A 20,669-nucleotide genomic window follows, 5' to 3' on the forward strand; every position below is an offset into this window, starting at 1 on the left:
GAGAAAATTTTATTGTGACATAAAAATACATTAAAAATTATATTTAGGTACTTCTAATAAAGAACAGCTCTTGGGTTACAATATCTCCATGCTATTAATAGTGGCCATGCTAGTTAAATATAATTTAAAACCTGATTTGGTCATGTTCTCAATTTTCTCGTCCCCATTTTTTTTAAATATATTTTTAAAGTTTATTCATTTATTTTTAGAGACAGAGCGAGCGGGGGAGGGATAGAGAGAGGGAGACAGAGAAACCCATGCAGGCTCTGCACCCTCAGCAAAGAGCCTGATGTTGGGCACGAACTCAGGAACCATGAGATTATGATCTGGGCCAAGGGTGGATGCTTAACCGAGCCACCCAGGCACCCCTCTAATTCCCATTTTAACCACTAGGTTTTTGCACTAAGCAAACAACTCAAGTGAGGAACATGGCAATTTTTTTATGTACAAATGGATGTGTACATTTTATCAGCACAGAAATAATTCCTCAGAGGTCTCAAGAAACACGTGCAAGGTGAACAAAACATTCTAGAGCCTACCAAATGGGTTTGTAGATCTATTCTCTAAATTTCACAGGTAAGTTTCAGAGTTAGACCTAGGCCAACTACAGAAAAGGCATCCAACAAATGGATGTTTCATCCAACCAAACAGTAAATGGAGAATTCAGACTTGCAGCTGGATTGTGAACAGATGTGTGGTGTGGCCTACCAGACACACAGTGAGGGACACTGGACATTTGGGCACATCACCACTGCAGGGCTATCTTTGCAAAAAATATACTTTTTTTAAGGTTTATGTATTTTGATAGAGACAGAGAGATAAACAGACAGAGACAGAGACAGACAGAGACAGAACACCAGCAGGGAAGTGGCAGAGAGAGAAGGACACAGATAATCCGAAGCAGGCTCTGCACTGGCAGCGTGGAGCCCAATGCAGGGCTCCAACTCGCAAACCATGAGATCATGAGATGAGTTAAAACCAGGTAGACACTTAACTTATTGAGCCACCCAGGTGTCCCAATCTTTGCAAAAAATTCTTGACCTACAATGCTTCCAAAACAGACATTCTATATAATTTTTTCAATGTACAATATGCTCAGTTGAGCCACATGAGAACTATACTTACACTTGTGAGCATGTTATCAAACAAAGGCAGCAATGGATTGAAAAATCTAAACAAAATTCTCAACAGAAAAACACACACACGATACACAGAGCATCTATTGTACGGAATCAGTACTGGAAATATACAGTAATGGGAATATCAAAGGACTGCAAAACAGAAAACTGTGCTCTAAATCTTCCTCTAGCATTAACTAGTTATACATTATTGTGGACAAATTATTAATCCCTTTGGATCTTAACATCCTCATTTGTAAAATGACAGACTACAATATTCTTTGCTTTGTTCTAGCTGTGCCCTTAATGAGAAAAGGGAATACACAACAGCCAGACTAATCCTTTTTTAAATTAAAAAAATAATTTACTTATTTTGGGGAGAGCGCAAGTTGGGGAGGGGCAGACAGAGGGGGACAGAGGATCCAAAGTAAGCTCTGCGTTGACAGGCTGACACCAGTGTGCCCAATGTAGGGCTCAAACTCACAAACCACGAGATCATGACCTGAGCTGAAGTCAGATGCTCAAGCAACTGAGCTACCCAGGTGCCCCTTTAATTTTTTTTTTTTATTGTTTATTTATTTTAGAGAGAGAATGAGAGAGAGAGAGAGAGAGAGAAATAGAGAGAAATAGACAGAATCCAAAGCAGGCTACAGGCTCTGAGCTGTAAGCACAGAGCCCGACCCAGGGTTTGAACTTACAAACTGTAAGATCATGACCTGAGCCCAAGTTGGATGCTTAACTGACTGAGCCAGCGAGACACCCCTCCCTTGTGTTTCTTAAACACTTCTGGAGGTTGATGAGAAGGGCTCCAAATCTCCAATGGTGTGACCACACACTTAGACTGACATACCATTAGGGTCTTTACAACCCCAGAGTTAAGTGGAAAACCAGGGTTAATTCTGATTAAATATTCACAATGCACTTAAGGGCCACACATGATGGTCTCCACTAGGGACCTACATACTTCACTAGCAGAGCAGCATGGGGACTTGGGAGTCAGAAGTCTGGGATTTCAGTCTGACTCTATCACTTAATATCTCTGTGTGGCCTCGGGCAGGTCTCCTCAACACTCCGCTTCTCATTTTCCATTATAAAATTTTAATTAACATATAGCATTATTTCTGCAATAGCAAAATATCAATATCCGTACATAACCATACAACCTTAAGTTTAGTTTTTTATTTTTGTTGTGTTTTGAAGAGGTTAAAGCTTTTCCTAACTTGAATTTTTAAATATAGAAACATGGTAAACACTTAAACAGTGCAGATATATAGAATAAAATGAAAGTACTACCTAATCCTGCCATCCTCCCACGTCTGTTTCCATCTACCTCCCCCTCTACAAAGATTTTCTATATACCCTTACAGAGTTCTTCCTATACATTTTTAACCAAAGACTTTTATTAAAACATCTGAGTACATGTTGGCATATATAATTTAACCACAGAAGAACATTTTCAAATCAGTATGTATATACCTAGATCTACCTCAATCACTTGGCTACTGTGTACTATTCTTGGTAGACCATAGTTGATTTAACTGTTCCACTTTTTTTTTTTTTTAATGTTTTTGTATTTAGTTTGAAGATCGAGCATGAGTGGGGGAAGGGCAGAGAGAAAGGGAGACAACAGAATGCTAGGCAGGCTTCAGGGTCTGAGCTGTCAGCACAGAGCCCGACACGGGGCTCAAGCTCGTGAACTGCCACCATCAGTGACCTGAGCCAAAGTCGAACACTTAACCAACTAAGCCACCCAGGCACCCCTTAACTGATTCACTTTTGTGAACACTGATTCCCCTTCTAATTTGTCAGTGAGATGAACAATGCCGAAAAATATTCCACAGAGGTTTTTGCGCACACACATTAGTTTTCTGAGGTTAGTAACAACAAATTGCCACCAATCTAGAGGCTTTCAACAACAAAAAGTATTCTCTCACAGCTCTGGAACCCAGAAGTCCAAAATCAAGGTGTTGGTAGGGCTGGTTCCTTCTGGAGGCTCTGAGGGAAAGTCCATTCTGGCTTCTCTCTTAGCTTCTGGCAGCTCTGGGCAATCCCAGCAGTCCCGCGTACTAACCAGCATTCTAATCTCCGCCTCCACCCTGGCGCCACCTTCCCCCTGCGTCTTCAATCTCCCTCTTCCCTTTTCCTATAAGGACACCACTCACCAATCTGGAGATCTTTACCTTAATTACACCTGTGAAGGCCCCTATTCCAACTAAGGTCATATTCTGAGGTTCTGATCGGACATAACTTTTGGGGCCATTAATCAACCCAGGACCACACACACGAGAATATGTCAGTTGTATAAAAAATTATACTGCTAAAATACCTCTCAAAAGGTTACAATGATTTTCGTTTCCACCAAAATGATACTAAAGTGCTCTTTCCCCTGATTCTTGCCAATTTTTAAAACTTCGGGCTAAATCTATGTGTTAGATAAAAAAATAATGCAATACTGTTTCTACTGCATCTCCCTGACTTTTCTAGTAAGGTTAATCCTGTATTTACTGTCTTCTTTTGAGAACCTCCTATTCTTAAATTTTGTCATTTTCTACGCGCTGATGTGTCATTTTCTTCTCAATCTTTTAAGAATTCTTCACAGCCTGGATATTAATATTTTATAATATATGTTGCCACAATTTCCAAGCCTGTCACTTATTCAACCTTATCTTTTACTGCATAACATTTAAAAGTATTTATTTAATCAAATTTACCAAGTTATTCTTTTATGGTCCTGGGCTTTTAACATTTTTAGATTTTTAAGCAGGACAAATATAGACAGATGAGTAACGGACAGCACATTCTACTCTGTCTGCAAATAAATGCCTTATGAATGAGAAAATATTTGAGGAGCCAGAGGAGGCTTAAATTAGGTGTTCTAAGACGCAATTTCCAACAAGCAATTCTCAGAACGCCAGCCATTCATTCAACGCAACTGAATATAGCTCAATATAATCAACTCTGACACTACTCAGACACAGCATCAGATTCCACAGGCTGAGGGCTCAGTCCTACTGGACTGCAAACCGCCCCGAACCCACCCCCAACTTCGGACATCGTCAGCCCAGTTAGCTGTGCTTCTAACCCACTGGTTATGTACTGGAGGTTCCCACGAGCCCCTCTCCTTAGGTACAATTATTGTGCCAGCTCACAGAACTCAAACGAAACACGTTATTAACAGTAAAAGGATGTAACTCACAAAGAGCCAAATGGAAGAGGTGCAGAGGGCAAGGTATGGGGATGGGCCGCAGAGTTTCCCTGCCTCTGCCCTCTCTAGGAGCGCCACCCTCCCAGCATCTCCACGTGTTCAACAACCAGGAAGCTCTCTGAACCCCGTCCTTTTGAGTTTTTATGTAGGCTACGTTTTTTGGACAAGAACTATTAAATTGAAACTGGCAATTGCTTCAACCTCCCTGGAGGTCAGGGGTGGGACTGAAAGTGCCAACCCTCTACTCACTGCTTAGAGGCCAGCAACCCCCATCCTTAGGTGCTTTCCAGAACCTCATTAACATAACAAAAGACAACTTTATCCCCCTCCAAAGGCTTAAGAAATGCTAAGGGTTTTGGAAGCGGTGAGAGGGGGGCGGTGAGAGGGGGGCTGTGGATGAAGACAAAACATACACGTCTCATAAATCACAATATCACAATGCTGTAGACCCAACGTGAAAATACGGAGAAGAGGAACAGCAAAGTTGGAGGAGGTATGGGTGATTTAATTAATAGTCCAACAACTCCTGATGCACAACAATGCCTTAGGCACTGAAAGAGAAGAAATGTAAGACAGACACATTCTCTGCCCTCCAGAAGTTTACAATTTGGACACAAGCAAAAACCTTTTAAGCAGTGGTTAAGCAACTACAAATGAAAAAAAAAATTAGCAAACCAATGAAATCCTTGTAGTTGACAATACGAAGGGAAATAAGAATTCTGATGGGTCTCAGATGGTGAGTACCAATCAGGATTCAAAAAAAATTTTTTAAACCTTTACCAAACTAAAATAAACATAAGTGCACTATCATAATCAAACAACTCAATCAGCTGTGGCAAGTAAAGTCATCCACATAACCAGCACTCATAAGTCCGCGATGGCACCCTAGAAGCCCCTCCTACTTCGCTCCTACTTTCCCTTCGCATTTCCTTCCTTCACTCCCCAAAAGGTCAGACTGGTTTTGTCTAATTTTGTACTTTGTGTAAAGAGAGTAAGACACTAGGTACTTTTTTCCCCCCAAAAAAACCTGTCTGTGACATTCATCAAAAGTTTTGCATATAGTTAGAGACTGTTCTTTTCCGTTACCATACGGTATTCCATTGTGTGAATATTTTAATACACCACTTATCGATTATACCAGTGATGGGTAGTTTCTGTGGTGCCTACATCTGGACTCTTGTGAAACACTACTATGAACATTCTCATGTGCATCCTGTGGTGAACACGTTTTCACTTCTGTGGGCTGTGTACTAGGGAACACAAGCCCCGTGTCAGGGACCACACAGATGTGCAGCGCTATTAAGTACCACCCAACAGTTTCCAAAGGATGGGCACAACCCCTCCAGCACTGTGTGGGAGCTCCAGGTGCGCTGCACTTTCCCGACAACCGCTATTCGCCGCCTCTTCCACGTTAGCCATTCTAGTGAATCTGCAGCAAATGCAATTATTACGAATGATATGAGAGTTCAGATAATAGCAAATCCCTCACAACAGAGCAGACTTTAGAAAGAATGCAGGTTTTAATTAAACTAACTGTACACAAAAAAAGAGTTCACTGACTTGCTTAGTCACATACCCAAGAGATAACAAAATGATACATGTAAAGTCCACGTTTAAGAGTGTAAAAGTGGGGCACCTGGGTCGCTCAGTCGGTTAAGTGTCCGACTTCAGCTGAGTTCATGATCTTGCAGTTTGTGAATTCAAGCCCCATGTCAGGCTCTGTGCCGAGCCTGCTTCAGATTCTGTGTCTGCCTCCCTTCTCTACCCCTCCTTGGCTCACGATCTTTCTCAAAATAAACAGATGTTAAAAAAAAAAAAAAAAAAAAAAAAGAACATAAAAGCAGCAGTCAATTATTCTATGGCCACTGCTCTTCCACTGGGAGAAGAATTAACCAGTTATTTTAACCACTCTCTAAAGTGCATTAAAAAAAGAAAAGAATATGGGTATTAATGGGTATTAGGCTGTTGTAAAAAAACTTACAACAAAATGGTAGAAGACAGTACACGTATTTTAAGAGAAGACAATCACGGAGCCAGCAAAGAGTGCTCAAGAGTGGGGAGAAATATGAAGACAAGACAGAAAGTAGAAGACAAGGTGAATAAACGTTCTGGTGACTAAAACCTGTCCAAAAGAGTTCTCTCACTAAAATCTTAAGATCCATACTTTTCTATAGTATAGAAGCAATGGCTATTTTATTTCAGGAAAATGAATATCAGTAAATGTTTTATAAAAATAATATAAAATGTTCAGCAAAAATGTACAGAACAGCTTTTCTGTGACTCACTCTGTACAATTTCACATGTGCACTATGTGAGATACATCCTCTTAAGAAACTACAGCATAAAATTTAATCAGGACAGGTATTTTCAGTAAACAATAAAACATCAGAATCTATAATAATACTACATCTAATATTTATTTTTATTAAAACAATTTTTTTAAGTTTATTTACTTTGAGAGAGACTGAACATGAGCAGGGGTGAGGTAGAGAGAGAGAGAGGTGAAAGAGAATCCCAAGCAGGCTCCGTGCTGTCAGTGTGGAGTCTGAAATGGAGCTCGATCCCACAAACCAGGAGATCATGACCCAAGCCGAAATCGAGTCAGATGCTGAACTGAGCCACCCAGACGTCCCTAATACTTAACTTTAAAGGTTTTTTAAAAAAATCCCAGACTCAAACTAGTAAAAAAACCAAAACAAATTACTTCAATTTTTCAGGTGTCTAGCACCGTGACCTCACGTCAGTCCCCAAACTCCTAGAGGGTGAGCAGCACATCCTGTAATTTATCACAGCCTCTGTCCACAGGCTTAGCAAGACATTCAATAAATCCTACTCACCAACATGCTTGAATGTGTAACCACTGACCAGTATAGCATATATGCTGCTTCATGCAGCTGGTGAAAAGTGATCGGGTGTTTCCATAAGACAGACCTAGTTCAAAATGCTTAATCATTTTTAAACAACAATCTGTAAACAGGCACAGATTTTAGAAATTATATAAACACAAGCACTACAAAATTCAAGAACAATGAAGTAGAAAGACATAAACTATGCCTAAGAGCATCTGCTAACAGAGCAAACCTCTTTCTAAACAAACTTTCAGTTTATTATTTCCTTCGAGTTTATCTAGGTTGGGACCTTCGTACACATTTACTCCAACCAATGAAACACATGGTTAATTTATAAATGTTGACTCTTAAGAGCCAACTGAGTGATGACCGTGCTAAAAAAAAAACAACTGTGTCATTTCCTGGGAGTTTATCTGCTTCTCTTTTCAAGGTTCGAATCTCTAACATTTATAACTTATATCAATGTTAGGTATGAACAGAGTAAGCAATAGGGTATATAAAACTTGTGTGCATTTAGTTGATCGGGTAATATATAAATTTTGAAAATTAATGTAACTGGCCAGAATTGATCAAGCTTAAGAAGCATCATAAAAAGGACTGGAGTGCTAGTAAGAGGTCTAAGAAACCGTTAAGGAAAGGCTCATGAAACATGAAACGTTAAGAAGGAAAACCACAGGAAGACTGAAATGAAACTTTGTGACGGAAGAGAGTTCACTGAGAAGAAAAAAAGAAATGGCTGGGAATGAAAAATAGAGCAAACGCTACCAAACTAACCAAACATAAACACCACATACAAAGCATCCACAGGCAGTCATCAACGTGGAGGCGCAGAACACAATATGCAGCTATAACTGCCAATCTCTAATCCCAGACAACCGCCAACTGTTCTCTCAAGAGATTAATGATCAGGCTACTTTTTATTTCATTTTTTTAAGTAATCTCTACCCCCACCGTGGGGCTCAAACTCACGACCCCAAGGATCCAGAGTCGCACGATCCACCTACTGCCAGCCAGGCGCCCCCATGACTAGACCTCTCAAGTTCTGTGCTGGAACAGAATAGGAGGGCAGCATTGCAAGCAAAAACATGGCTGAACAAAACGTGGTAAGAGTTTACGAATAAATACTGCGATTTGCTAGTCCAACACATGTTATGCCGAGTACAACTAGCTAGTCATACTAAAAATAAAATGCTAAAAACTCACTCACTGTCTTCTGTGGGAAGGACCTGCAGGGAGTAAATCCACTCTATTATATCATCTTTGTTCACCACATCTAAGGAGTCCAACATATCCAGCCCGGAGAGAGCAAAAAATGCAATTGTCAACCTAAAAGAAAAAAAAACAAAGAAACAAACGTAAAATTACATCATAACTGTCTAAACACTGAAGTTTTTCTTGTTCAGAAAAATAAAGTCTTTCTAATTTTAAAATTAATTCAAACAGTTCTCTCATTTTGCAAAAGCCAAAAAGTCATATTTATTCTTATAATTTAAAAATATCAATCAAATCTTTGTTTCATTTGTAAAAAGGAGCGTTTGGGGGTAAAAAAAAAAAAAAACAGTCATACACATTTGAAACTCATCAGCAACCTGAAGGCTAATGTAGGTTAAAAAAGGAATTCCCTGCACACAATTAGTACAAGTAAGTCCAAAAGGCTGGAAAACATAGAGAATACCAATTTCCACTTACTTGCCAAGAACAGCTACACTTATAGTGGGTGCTTAATTCTTAAGGAAGGTTAGAATAAACCCATCTGTATTCAAATTTGTTTACAAATAATGTAACTGGACAAAACTTAAACTGAATTTTGGGAAATAAGGAACACTTTAAAAAATACATATGCATTTCAACTTCATTTTCCCAGAGAGGATTCTTCAATGGAATGAAAAACTGTAAGGCAACACATTCCCTTCCAAGATTGCATACTAAATGAGAAATGTAAACTCTGTGTTTTCATTTAAAACTAGTACTTAAGTGATTACTTTTTACATAAAGAGTTTGTTATATATAATTCTTTTCAGGCTGAGATACATTCTATACTGTTTTCTGAACATGGTTATCTTTTTTTTAAATTTAAGTAATCTCTACACCCCACATGGGGCTTGAACTCACAGCCCTGGGATCAAGAGTTGCATGCTCTATATTGACTGAGCCAGCCAGGCACCCCTGAACATGGTTATCACATTTCTATATTCTAACAGTTCCTATGACTAATACTAAACAATTAATACTTTAAATCATCTGGTCCAAAATCTTACAGCAAAGCCACTTGACACATTCTGCAACCTTTCCAAAAAAGATTCCAAAAGAGAAATAAGCCCTAATGCCCTCATTGTGTATAATAAATTAACTTCTTTCTCATGCATCTAGAAAAATATTACCAACTTAAGAAAAATGAGAAAACAGTCACTCTTTCTTTAAATTTTTTTTTAACCATGTAATTCTCTCTCTGACCCCTGGTTGAAAAAGGCTAGCATACATTAGATAACAGGAGGAAACACACCAAAGAGTAATTCCAACCAAAGCTTAAGGGCAAAACCTAAAACTGATAAGATATTGTTACACTTAAGAACAAAGATTTGGGGAAAGTTACATTATTGAGAGACTATTACTGTGTATTAGACAGGGAGCTAGAAAATTTCTCATATGCTGTATCTCAGTTTAATTCTAACAAACCACCGAGAGCCACCAGAATTACGCAGGTGATTTATCTGAGCAAGATCAGGATTAAATTAAGGATGGTGGAACCCCTTTATGTGGGAGGCTACAGTTCAGAGTTCAGATTCTGCTGTCAAATGAGCTGGTTCAAATCATATGTTGGCTGATTTACAGCCATTCATAACCTGGGCAGGATCTTTTCTGCCTTTTCTAAGTCTGCTTATCTATAAATCCTCATCACACCTTACACAGGTATTCACTACCTGCCCACACGCAAGCACTCACCCAAGGAGGCTATCATTACTGGTATTTTCCCTGATTTGACATGAGTTAGTGACCTCAGAATCTAATCACACTGTTACACTATAGGCCTTATCTCCAGGTCCCTGGTTGGCAACCTTCCTCCCCACAGAGAGCCCTGCCCTTCCCCAAAACAAAATGATACTTTAGATATGGGAAAGACCTCAAGCTAACAGCAGCCAAGTTTGAGAATCACTGTTCATGATAATTATGTCTCATGAGATAAGGTCTGCCTTGTGCAGGATATGTACTCACTTATTGAATTAACAAATGAAAGACCTGTAATATTTCATCTAACCAACCTGGAGCGCTCTCCCAGGGGTTTTCAGTGTTGGTGTAAATGATCACAGTCAGGTACAATGAAATTATCTAATAATCTAGTTTATTAAGGTATTATAGAAAAAAAAAAGGAGGACAGAGGTGGAAATGGGGGACAACATGAGGTTGTTGATAACACAGCCTACTAAGGCTGGATAAATCAAAAATATTCCTGTTAATGAAAAGTATGTAATAAGAAAACATCTAGGGGCGCCTGCGTGGCTCAATCGGTTAAGCGTCCAACTCTTGATCTCGACTCAGGTCTTGATCTCAGGGTCATGAGTTCAAGTCCCAAGATGGGCTCCACACTAGGCATGAAGGTTGCTTAAAAAAAAAATAAAAGGGGCGCCTGAGTGGCGCAGTCGGTTGAGCGTCCGACTTCAGCCAGGTCACGATCTCGCGGTCCGTGAGTTCGAGCCCCGCGTCAGGCTCTGGGCTGATGGCTCAGAGCCTGGAGCCTGTTTCCGATTCTGTGTCTCCCTCTCTCTGCCCCTCCCCCGTTCATGCTCTGTCTCTCTCTGTCCCAAAAATAAATAAACATTGAAAAAAAAATAAAAGAAGAAAACAACTAAAAGTCTATAAAAATAAACTGGTATTCTTTTCTAAGTTAAGTACTCTCTTAAATTTTTTAGCTCAAGATCATGAAGTCCAAAGAAGTCAAGTAATTTGCTTCAGATTTCACTGCTAGATAACCAATTAAACTATTTAGGAACACTGAGTCACACGGTGGTATTCTCCTCAGGGGTGTTTCTCAAACCTGCCTGCACATTCAAATCAGCTTAAAAAACAAACCTAGGGGCACCTGGGTGGCTCAGTTAAGCGTCTGGCTCTAGGTTTCAGCTCAGGTCATGATCCATGGCTTTGTGGGTTTGACCCTGCATAGGGCTCTGCGCTGGCAGTGTGGAGCCTGCTTAGGATATTCTCTATCTGCCCCTCCCCTATTCACACTATCTCCCTCAAGATAAATAAACTTAAAAACAAAACAAAAAACTAAAACACTGATATAACACAGAGAGGTCTAGGCCTTATTCCACGACAATGAAACTGAAATTCCGGGTGGAAAGTGGGGTCTGGGTAACTTGAATTTGGGGGCCAGGGGCACAGGTGTGGGGAACTTCCCAGGTGAGTGTAATATGCAGCCAGGATCAGGAGCCCAGCTCTAGAGCAGTAAACCCCACTGGGGCAATAATGCCCCCAGGGGACACTGTAAAGATATTTTGGGTTGTCATAGGAGGAGGGTACCACTGGCATCTAGCTGGTAAACGCCAGGAATGCCGCTAAACATCCCTTCTACGACGCGCAGGACAGTGCCATTCAACAAAATGTCAACAGTGCTGAGGTTAAGTAACCCTGCTCCAAAGTCACACTGTTCCTGTGTTATCTGATCTGCTTTTCATTTTACTTGCTTCTGAAGATGGATGCGAACACTGAAAATTAGTCAGCTGCTGGTAAACTACTTTACTTCAGAGAGTCCAGTATTTGCAACTCCCAGCAGTTGAGACTAAGGTTTATAGGATTAACACAGCCACAGTGAAAAGCTTATGTTGATAGAGAGGCACCCAGCAGCGGCTGGCAGAACCAAGAAGTCCACTGGGAGAAATGTCTGGCCCCCCTCTGAGACAGGCTAGGAAGATACTCCTTTCTGACCACACCTGAGTTCTCAAGCAGTCCTACAACTGTGAGACGGAGAGAATAAGCGGCCATAATAAAAAATGACTTGGGGATATGGGCCTCTGAGAGAACTGGGGGGGGGGGGTCTTAAGGTGCCCCAGTGAGTCCTACTTGGGGTATGTATGGACTGTTGGGCAACCTACCTTGGGCACGTGGCTGGGGCGGGGGGCGGGGGGGAATCATGCCAAGACATGTGCCTAAAATCAGGCCAGTGTAGGTATTAGAACGCTGTTACTTGGGACAGCATTTGTGTTCTTTCTTTTTTCCCTAGAATTGAACTCTGAAACTATATGCTGAAAAAGCAAAGTAGGCCAGCTGCACCTTCCTGCCCTTTGTTCCCTCTGAACAATACTTGTGCAAAGGGTATCTTGCATGGATGAAGAAGTAACATTCGTCCCCTCTAAATCAAGCTGCTGCACCAGGGGATCGATTCACAGATGGGAGGCATCAACTGAATGAGATCTCCAAAAGATGCCAAATTTTTCAGGCTTAACAACAAAATTTTCAGGTCTTAAAAAAACAGCCCAGGGGCGCCTGGGTGGCGCAGTCGGTTGGGCGTCCGACTTCAGCCAGGTCACGATCTCGCGGTCCGGGAGTTCGAGCCCCGCGTCGGGCTCTGGGCTGATGGCTCAGAGCCTGGAGCCTGTTTCCGATTCTGTGTCTCCCTCTCTCTCTGCCCCTCCCCCGTTCATGCTCTGTCTCTCTCTGTCCCAAAAATAAACGTTGAAAAAAAAAATTTTTAAAAAAAAACAGCCCAAAAAATGCCCCATGGATTAAACAGGAAAAAATAAATAAAAACAATCTGAGTGTGGGGGGAAAAAAAACAACCACAGTAATACGATTTTCTTGTGCCACTAAATGAGAATGAGGAGTGTACTGTTAGGCTGGAGCAGATTACATGACCATTTGGGAATATACTGGAAACACTGATTCATGGGCATTGACTAGATTCCTAAACTTTGGATCACCTACTCTGCCCCCTTTCTAATACAGTCTCTTTCCTGGCATCTCCAAATGTCTTTAACAAGTGACTGCATTCCTGCCTAGATCTCAGGTGGGGCTATAACTAAATCATACTGCAAAGAGTTCTAAAATTATAAACAAGCAGCTATATTTAGAAATAGGAACACAGTTGCTTGATAAAATTGCTAACAGTGGAAATGAGAGCCTTAGAGAACACGTGAAAATTAATCATAAAGTTAAATACACAGCACACAGAGGTCCCAATAAATACTCTGGAATGACCTACTGCAACACTGCAGAAATGCCACAATTTTAAGCCTTACTCTTGATCTGTAATATTCTTTTTTTTTTTTTTAATTTTTTTTTCAATGTTTATTTATTTTTGGGACAGAGAGAGACAGAGCATGAACGGGGGAGGGGCAGAGTGAGAGGGAGACACAGAATCGGAAGCAGGCTCCAGGCTCCGAGCCATCAGCCCGGAGCCTGACGCGGGGCTCGAACTCACGGACCGCGAGATCGTGACCTGGCTGAAGTCGGACGCTTAACCGACTGCGCCACCCAGGCGCCCCTTGATCTGTAATATTCTTAAATAGCTGGCCCGACTGGTAAATATTTTTAAGTATAACCGTTCATCTCTGGAATTATTTTACATGCAAAATAATTTTTCAAGAAGAAATGTTTACTAAACATATACTACATGCTGGATTTCATGACAAAAACAAATAAAACAAGCCTCCTAACCTGAACCAGGTTAAATTATGAGGGGAAACAACTCAGTACCTATAGGAAAAGTGCTGTCACAGAAATCATCTTCTTCCTCTCTAAACCTGCTCCTTTGGCCTCATGCTCCCGAGACCAGATGGCAGTTCCAGTCCGAGAATCCTGGAACTCCTTTTTCCTCCACCCCTCCTTTCTATCCCTCCTTCCACTGCCCCAGCATCTGGCCTCCAGACTACTGTGACAGCTAACTGGTCTTTCTGGCTCTGATCTTGTCCCACTGACTACAACAACCAATTTCAAATTCAACGACTCTAAAATGCATATCTATCTAATCAGGAAGATGCACTGCTTGCAACTTCAATCACTTATGTGACATCAAATTCAGCTTTCCTGACCTGGCACACAAAGCCCTCTGTGATCTGGCCCCTGTCTACCCCCCAGGCTAAATTCCTACCACACCTGCCTTACACTATTAGACAAATGATTGAAGTTTCTCTGCTCGACACTTACTTATCCGCCTTTATTGTCCACTTGCCTATAACCGATCCCAGACTTCCCCCAAACTGAATATTTATTTAGCTCCAGGGTTACTTCTTCCAAGAAGCCATCTCTGAGATGTGTGTCTCTTCAGGTTGGGCTAAGGGGCTTCTGTAACACCCTGCACATACCACAATCACTGGCCACCAAACTCAAGCGCGGTGAGGCAATCAGCAAGATCAGCACCATCTGGGATCTTGTCAGAACACAGTAACTTAAACCCTTCCCACACCTCTGCAATCAGAATCTGCATTTTAACAAGATCCCCAGGTGATCTATATGCACCAAAGGATTGGGAGGCACTGTTACAAGAATCCGTTTGTAGATCTGTTTCTCCTATCAAGTGAACAGTCTCCAACTTTAGCAAGCAGGGATGCTTGTCGTAATGCACACTCTCGGGCCCACACAGAGTTCCATGCAGAACTGGGGAGGGGCCCAGGTATGTGTATTTTTATAAGCATTTTACTTAATTTTTTTTTATTTTTATTAAAAAAAATTTTTTTTATAATGTTTTTATTTATTTTTGCAACAGAGAGAGACAGAGCATGAGCAGGGGAGGGGCAGAGAGAGAGGGAGACACAGAATCGGAAGCAGGCTCCAGGCTCTGAGCTGTCAGCACAGAGCCCGATGCGGGGCTCGAACCCACAGACTGTGAGATCATGACCTGAGCCGAAGTCAGACGCTTAACCGACTGAGCCACCCGGGCGCCCCTGTAAGCATTTTATGATGTCACTAATGCAGAGCCTCCTGCCACGGTCATCACACTGAGAGATACACTGCTGGACTGTGATTTATTTCAGATAAGGGAGGGAAGGAGAGGGCAGAGTGGTTGCTACTTGGTAGTCAGCTACATCACAGGCTACGTAGGGGAATATGGAAGCACCCGTGAACAGAAAGACTAGGTTGATTGTGGGGTCTTCTAAAATAAAAACCAAATGACTAAACCCTTCCTGGAGAGCAGCTGGGTCCATAAAAACAACATACACAAAAAATGGTCAGTATTTAGTCCTTTGATTAAAAAAAACAAAACAAAACAAACCTACCCTACCCTAACTTCCATTAGCCAAATACAATTGGCAACAGCAACTCCCAACCAAACAACTTTCTAAACCACTTACAAAAAAGAAACCTGTTAATGCACAAAGCTCACCATCCAAGGTTAAATATTCAGCTGAGTTAACTAATAACTACCATCTTTCAGAAATTCGTATGAAAAAAAGCCACAGGTAAAACTACAAATACTTTATTTTCATAAAGGCACAGCTATTAGAAAAATTAAAATGTAGTCCTATTTCTAAGACTAAAAGAAACAGGGAAATGAAGGAATTTTGCCAAAATGGTGGGTCAGAAAGTAAGTGTCTAAATGTCTAGCCTGTTCAGAGCCTTCCAAAGAGTCCCGTTTCATACCTATCAGTAAGAAGGAACACAGGACCACCACCAGCACTGGTTTCGGACTGTATGCCTGTACCCAGACACACAGCAGGCACTCAATAATTGTTTGTACAATAGCAATACTGAGTAAGAATTGTGACCTAGCCAACACATTGTTTTACCTGAAAACTCTGGTATCAGTAGAAATTTTGTGACCAGTCACCTTTGCTTAAGAGGTCAGAGACCCTTCACAAGCATCTTCAAGTCAATCATGAATCACACACACCTACCACAGAAGAACTTAATGCTAAACCAGGAGTGTGAATCAGCAAAGAGAAAAACTGAAAAACTGTTAAAAAATCAATACAAAAACTTCTATGTACAGATGATCTTCAATGTGGCTACTAAGTGTGCTGTAACAAAACAAGAAATGATACTCTACTCAAATGATAAACATTAGACATATTAACTAATGCGCCAGGACGTTATACATGATTATCTAATATATGATGCCTGATGTAGATTTTAAGATTGTATTAAAGTTGTTAAATCAGTTTAATCAGTTTTTGCAGCTTTACTTATTCTATGAGCACCATTACACAGTTTACCAACATGCACTAGTATATATATATGGTTTTGTCCATGCTGGAATTTTAAATAGAGCAATCAAACACTGGCATTTAGAAAATGCAACCACAGACCTAAAATGATAGCTACAATTTTAACAGTCACAATAGAGGTTTTTTATCCAAATGCTTCAAATTCACATAATTTTTGTTTTTTTTTCTTTTTTAATGTTTGTTTATTTTTGAGAGACAGAGCGGTACTGGGGGAGGGGAAGAGAGAGGAGACACAGAATCAGAAGCAGGCTCCAGGCTCTCGACTGTCAGCATAGAGCCCAACGTGGTGTTTGAACCCATGAATCGTGAGATTATGACCTTAACCGAAGTCGGACACTTAACGGACTGAGCCAGGCAGGCGACCCCCAATTTCACGTAAAATTAATCCCCCCAAAATGTGATTTATTAATATCATTTGTTTCATCCCATATCATTCAGTCAATGGAGTCAGTTTTGAAAACCTTAATTTAGGTCTAGGGATGTGCTCTGCTAGCCAATCAACACCTATGTATGGATAAAGGAATATACGTAAGGCTTCACTCCTTCTTTAGCAAGAATGTGTTCGTCCTTCAGGGCTCATCTCACACAACTCAACAAATACTTACTTAGTGCCTCTTATACGAAACTGTATGTTTTGCTCAGCTGTACTCCAGTACCTATCATAATAAATTTGTAGACCACGTAGGCAGAAGGAATCTGTAAACCTTCCAAAACTGACCCAGTCATGCAGAGTTCAAAATACACCAGGGAATCAGAATTCAGAACATATGGAGAGATGAGAGCAGAACCAATCTGCTCTTGTCTTAGCCCGTCCCAGGCAGCTTTGGAGGCTCGCTTCAAAACCCAGCAGTGCAGAGCAAAACCGCCTCCTTCTCCTCGTCCCCAGACTTTTACTCTGAATGACTAATTCACAGCTTCTTAGCCGCAGCCAAATCACACTCCTCAGCCAACTCCAACTCACAAGGCTACAGCAGATACACTTTTCACAGCCTGCTTTACGGAACACTGCACCTCTTCCGCCAACCTTCTCCTATCTTTCTATTTACAATTCCTGGAAAGTTCATTTCTCCTCAAACCTTTACAGGCTTTGCGCCGCTCCTACACCTCAAACACCATACAGATGTTCAGTGCAGAGTTAATAACGTTTTGCAGGAAAGGGGAGCACAGGACAGGCTATCTAAAATACGGAGACAAAATGGTTTGTCTTTTCCCTTTTACACTCGGAAGTAATGAGGCCAAGCGATTCACAGCCTACGAGAGGAAGTAAAAAAGGAAGCTCAGAGTTGACCGGAAAAATGGTTGGGAAGTGAAAAAAGGCGGAAAATGGAGATCCCACAAGGCCTGGCCTTACGGCTCCCCCAGTCCCCCCGCCGTAGCTCGCGGGAGGAGAGCCACGGCACACCCGCCCGAGAGGAGAGGCACCGGGCAGTGCCGGGTGGGCGGCGGCGCAGGCTCCGCGGCGCCTTTCCGCTGCGGCCGGGCTCCGTCCCCACCCCGATGACCACGGCCACCAATCACCTGCTGGTCTCGAGCGAAGAATAACGCTCAGGCAAGACCTGGAGGCAGCGCTGGAAGAACCGCACGTGCCGGTCTCGCAGGAAATCCAGCCGCTCTCCCTCACCGCTCCCCGCCGGACGCTCGTCCTCCGTGGCCGCCATGCTGCTGCGGAAGCGACGTCCGCCGCGACCCGGAAGCAGTTGGCGAGCGCCGTGAAGGAAGCCCGAGGGGCGACTCGCGGCTGAAGCGTGGGGATGGGGCGAGCGCCGGGGGCGGGGAGCTGACCCGGTCTGTGGTTGAACTTCCTCGCTGTTGACAGTCTTTCGCAGCACTTTAATCCCTCAGATTTCTCTCTAGACTCAACCTTTTCTCTTCCGAGCCCTACAGGATTGGGGACCCCTCTTAAGCCTTGTAAAATTCAGCCCACAAATCCTTCCAGAACTTGTATCCTCGATAATTGGGAGGAAGTGCAAGAACCAAAGCTCCTAGTTTGCTTTGAGAAAAATCACGGCCCTAAAGGGTGGTATATATGAAAACGGATGGATCAGAATAAATTTGCCAACACACCTTTTTGGAAGGTCACAGTTTTAAGCTGAATGGGTAGGGAAACTAAACCTTCAAATCCATCTGTGGAGATGAATGTGTTTTAAATAATTATAGACGCTTCAAAGGTTCAGAGACGTTCCTAGTCCTCTCTAGAATACCAGGAATCACTTTAAAAAAAAAAAAATATATATATATATACACACACACACACACACACACAAATGCAATATACACAGAAGATACATATTCCTAAGTGTGTGCTTCAAGTCTTTTTTTTTTTTAATGTTTATTTTTGAGAAAGAAAGGGAGAGAACAAGGAAGGGAGGGGCAGAGAGAGAGGGAGACACAGAATCTGAAGCAGGCTCCAGGCTCTGAGCTGTCAGCACTGAGCCCCCAGGCAGAGCTCAAACTCACAAATGGTGAGATCATGACTTGAACCAAAGTCTGAGGCTTAACGGACTGAGCCATCCAGATGCCTCTCTTTTGCAAGTCTTAAAAAGATTTTACTCTTCATGCTTGAGTCAGTGTGTCATCTAGTAGCAATGTTGCGTCCATTTGCCATAGCACAAAATGTTCAACTACCCGTATGTTACAAAATGAAATAAGATGCTATTTTTTTTTTTTTAAAGAGGATCTTAATTTGCTTCTATCATGTATTATTCCCTTTAAAAGTTCATGAGGCAAGGGGCGCCTGGGTGGCTTAGTCGGTTGAGCTTCCGACTTCGGCTCTGGTCATGATCTCATGCTCTGTGAATTCTAGACCCGCGTCTCGCGGTCGGTGAGTTCCAGCGAGTTCCAGCCCCATCTCAGGCTCTGTGCTGACAGCTCAGAGCCTGGAGCTTGCTTCAGATTCTGTGTCTCCTTCTCTCTGACCCTCCCCCGTTCATGCTCTCTCTCTCTGTCTCAAAAATAAATATTAAAAAATAAAAATAAAAAAAAAAGTTCATGAGGCAGTCTTGGGGGGAAAAAAAATCCACCGAAAGGACAGGCCTGAACCCAGGTTCTTTACAGTCAACTAAGCAAGAGAAGTTTGAATATAATTTTGATTGTTCACTTTCTTAGAAAATCTACTACTTAAAATAAGTACTGCGTGGGCAGGAATTGTCTTCTACTTACTCAATAACCCAAAGCACCTAATTTTAGGCCCTAGTAATTACTTATTCACTGACAAACTACATTAACAGAGGGCTGGGTATGGGCAGAGGGCTGTTCTGGGTGCCTCCTTACAAATAGGCCCCGTTGCTTGGTTTCCAGGTATGCCCAGCAGAGAGGAGTTTTCATTTGGTGATTACAGTTGAGATCTTTTTCTCACACTTACAAACATGTCTGAAGATGTTCAAAATGGAGTCATATCACACACATTTAACTAGAACGAACAATGCAGTCTATAAATGCTCTGAAAGATGATCCTACTCAACCGGGCCCTTAATGGGAACCCAAATATTTCATTTGATTCTCAGCTCAAGAACCAGCAATCTCATCCAATGCAGAGAGGGCGGACTCACTGAGAATATCATATGCCTACTAGGTACGGAAAGGGCTTTTGAGGGGGTGATTTTGACCACACAAGTTGCTGATGCATGCATCACAGAATCTAACCCCCATGTAAAATGCCACTCTACATGATTAGGTAAGAAGTATAATTAGCTCAAGTTTTCAAAGTATAGGAATGATACAACATCTATATAATGGAACATTGTTCAGCCATTAAATAATAATGTTGGAAATATATAGAAACAGAAAAGTATGTGTAACATAATGTTAAGTAATTTAGTATAGTAAATAAAATGTACTCTAGTTATTTTATTTTAGGGTTTATTTTGAGAGAGAGAGAAAGAGTACACACAGCAGAAAGGCAGAGAGAGAGGGAGAGAGAGAATCCCAAGCAGGCTCCATGCTGCCAGCGCAGACCCTGATGCGGGGCTCAAGCTCAGAAAGTGTGAGATCACGACCTGAGCCCAAATCAAGAGTCAGACACTTAATTGACTGAACCACCCAGGTGCCCCTCTTTGTAGCTACTTTAAGATATGCAGGTATATTTTTGGAAAAAGTTACCCTGGAGTGGTAGAATTATGGGTGCTTTATTAATATTTTCCCTTTAGGGTTTTTTCTAAATTTCTTATTCCTATCTTTTTTAAACCAGTATAAGAAATGTTTATTTTGCCCTTCTATGAGCCTGTAACTGAGATATTATGTTTATGCTACATCCTTTATATAAAGGAACCATATAATAAATCCCTCACTTATTTTAGACTCAGAAGGACTGGTTTTGTCAAAGAAAATCCCATATTTTTAT

At 41.6% G+C, this 20,669-nt stretch overlaps 1 protein-coding gene across 1 annotated transcript in view; it reads right to left on the reverse strand.

The window, feature by feature from the left end:
• Positions 1 to 18,013, reverse strand: part of PGGT1B (protein geranylgeranyltransferase type I subunit beta) — a 72,273-nt gene extending 54,260 nt beyond the window's left edge. Inside the window, exons 1-2 of the mRNA XM_030316777.2 lie at positions 17,849 to 18,013; positions 8,380 to 8,498 (exon numbers count right to left, since the gene is read on the reverse strand). Coding sequence (XP_030172637.1) covers positions 8,380 to 8,498; positions 17,849 to 17,988 — 259 coding nt within the window. The 5' untranslated portion in view covers positions 17,989 to 18,013. The remainder of the gene's footprint in view (positions 1 to 8,379; positions 8,499 to 17,848) is intronic.
• Positions 18,014 to 20,669: the final 2,656 nt, after the last annotated feature.

The sequence above is a fragment of the Lynx canadensis genome, chromosome A1, assembly GCF_007474595.2.
Source record: "Lynx canadensis isolate LIC74 chromosome A1, mLynCan4.pri.v2, whole genome shotgun sequence".
Lineage (NCBI taxonomy): Eukaryota > Metazoa > Chordata > Mammalia > Carnivora > Felidae > Lynx > Lynx canadensis.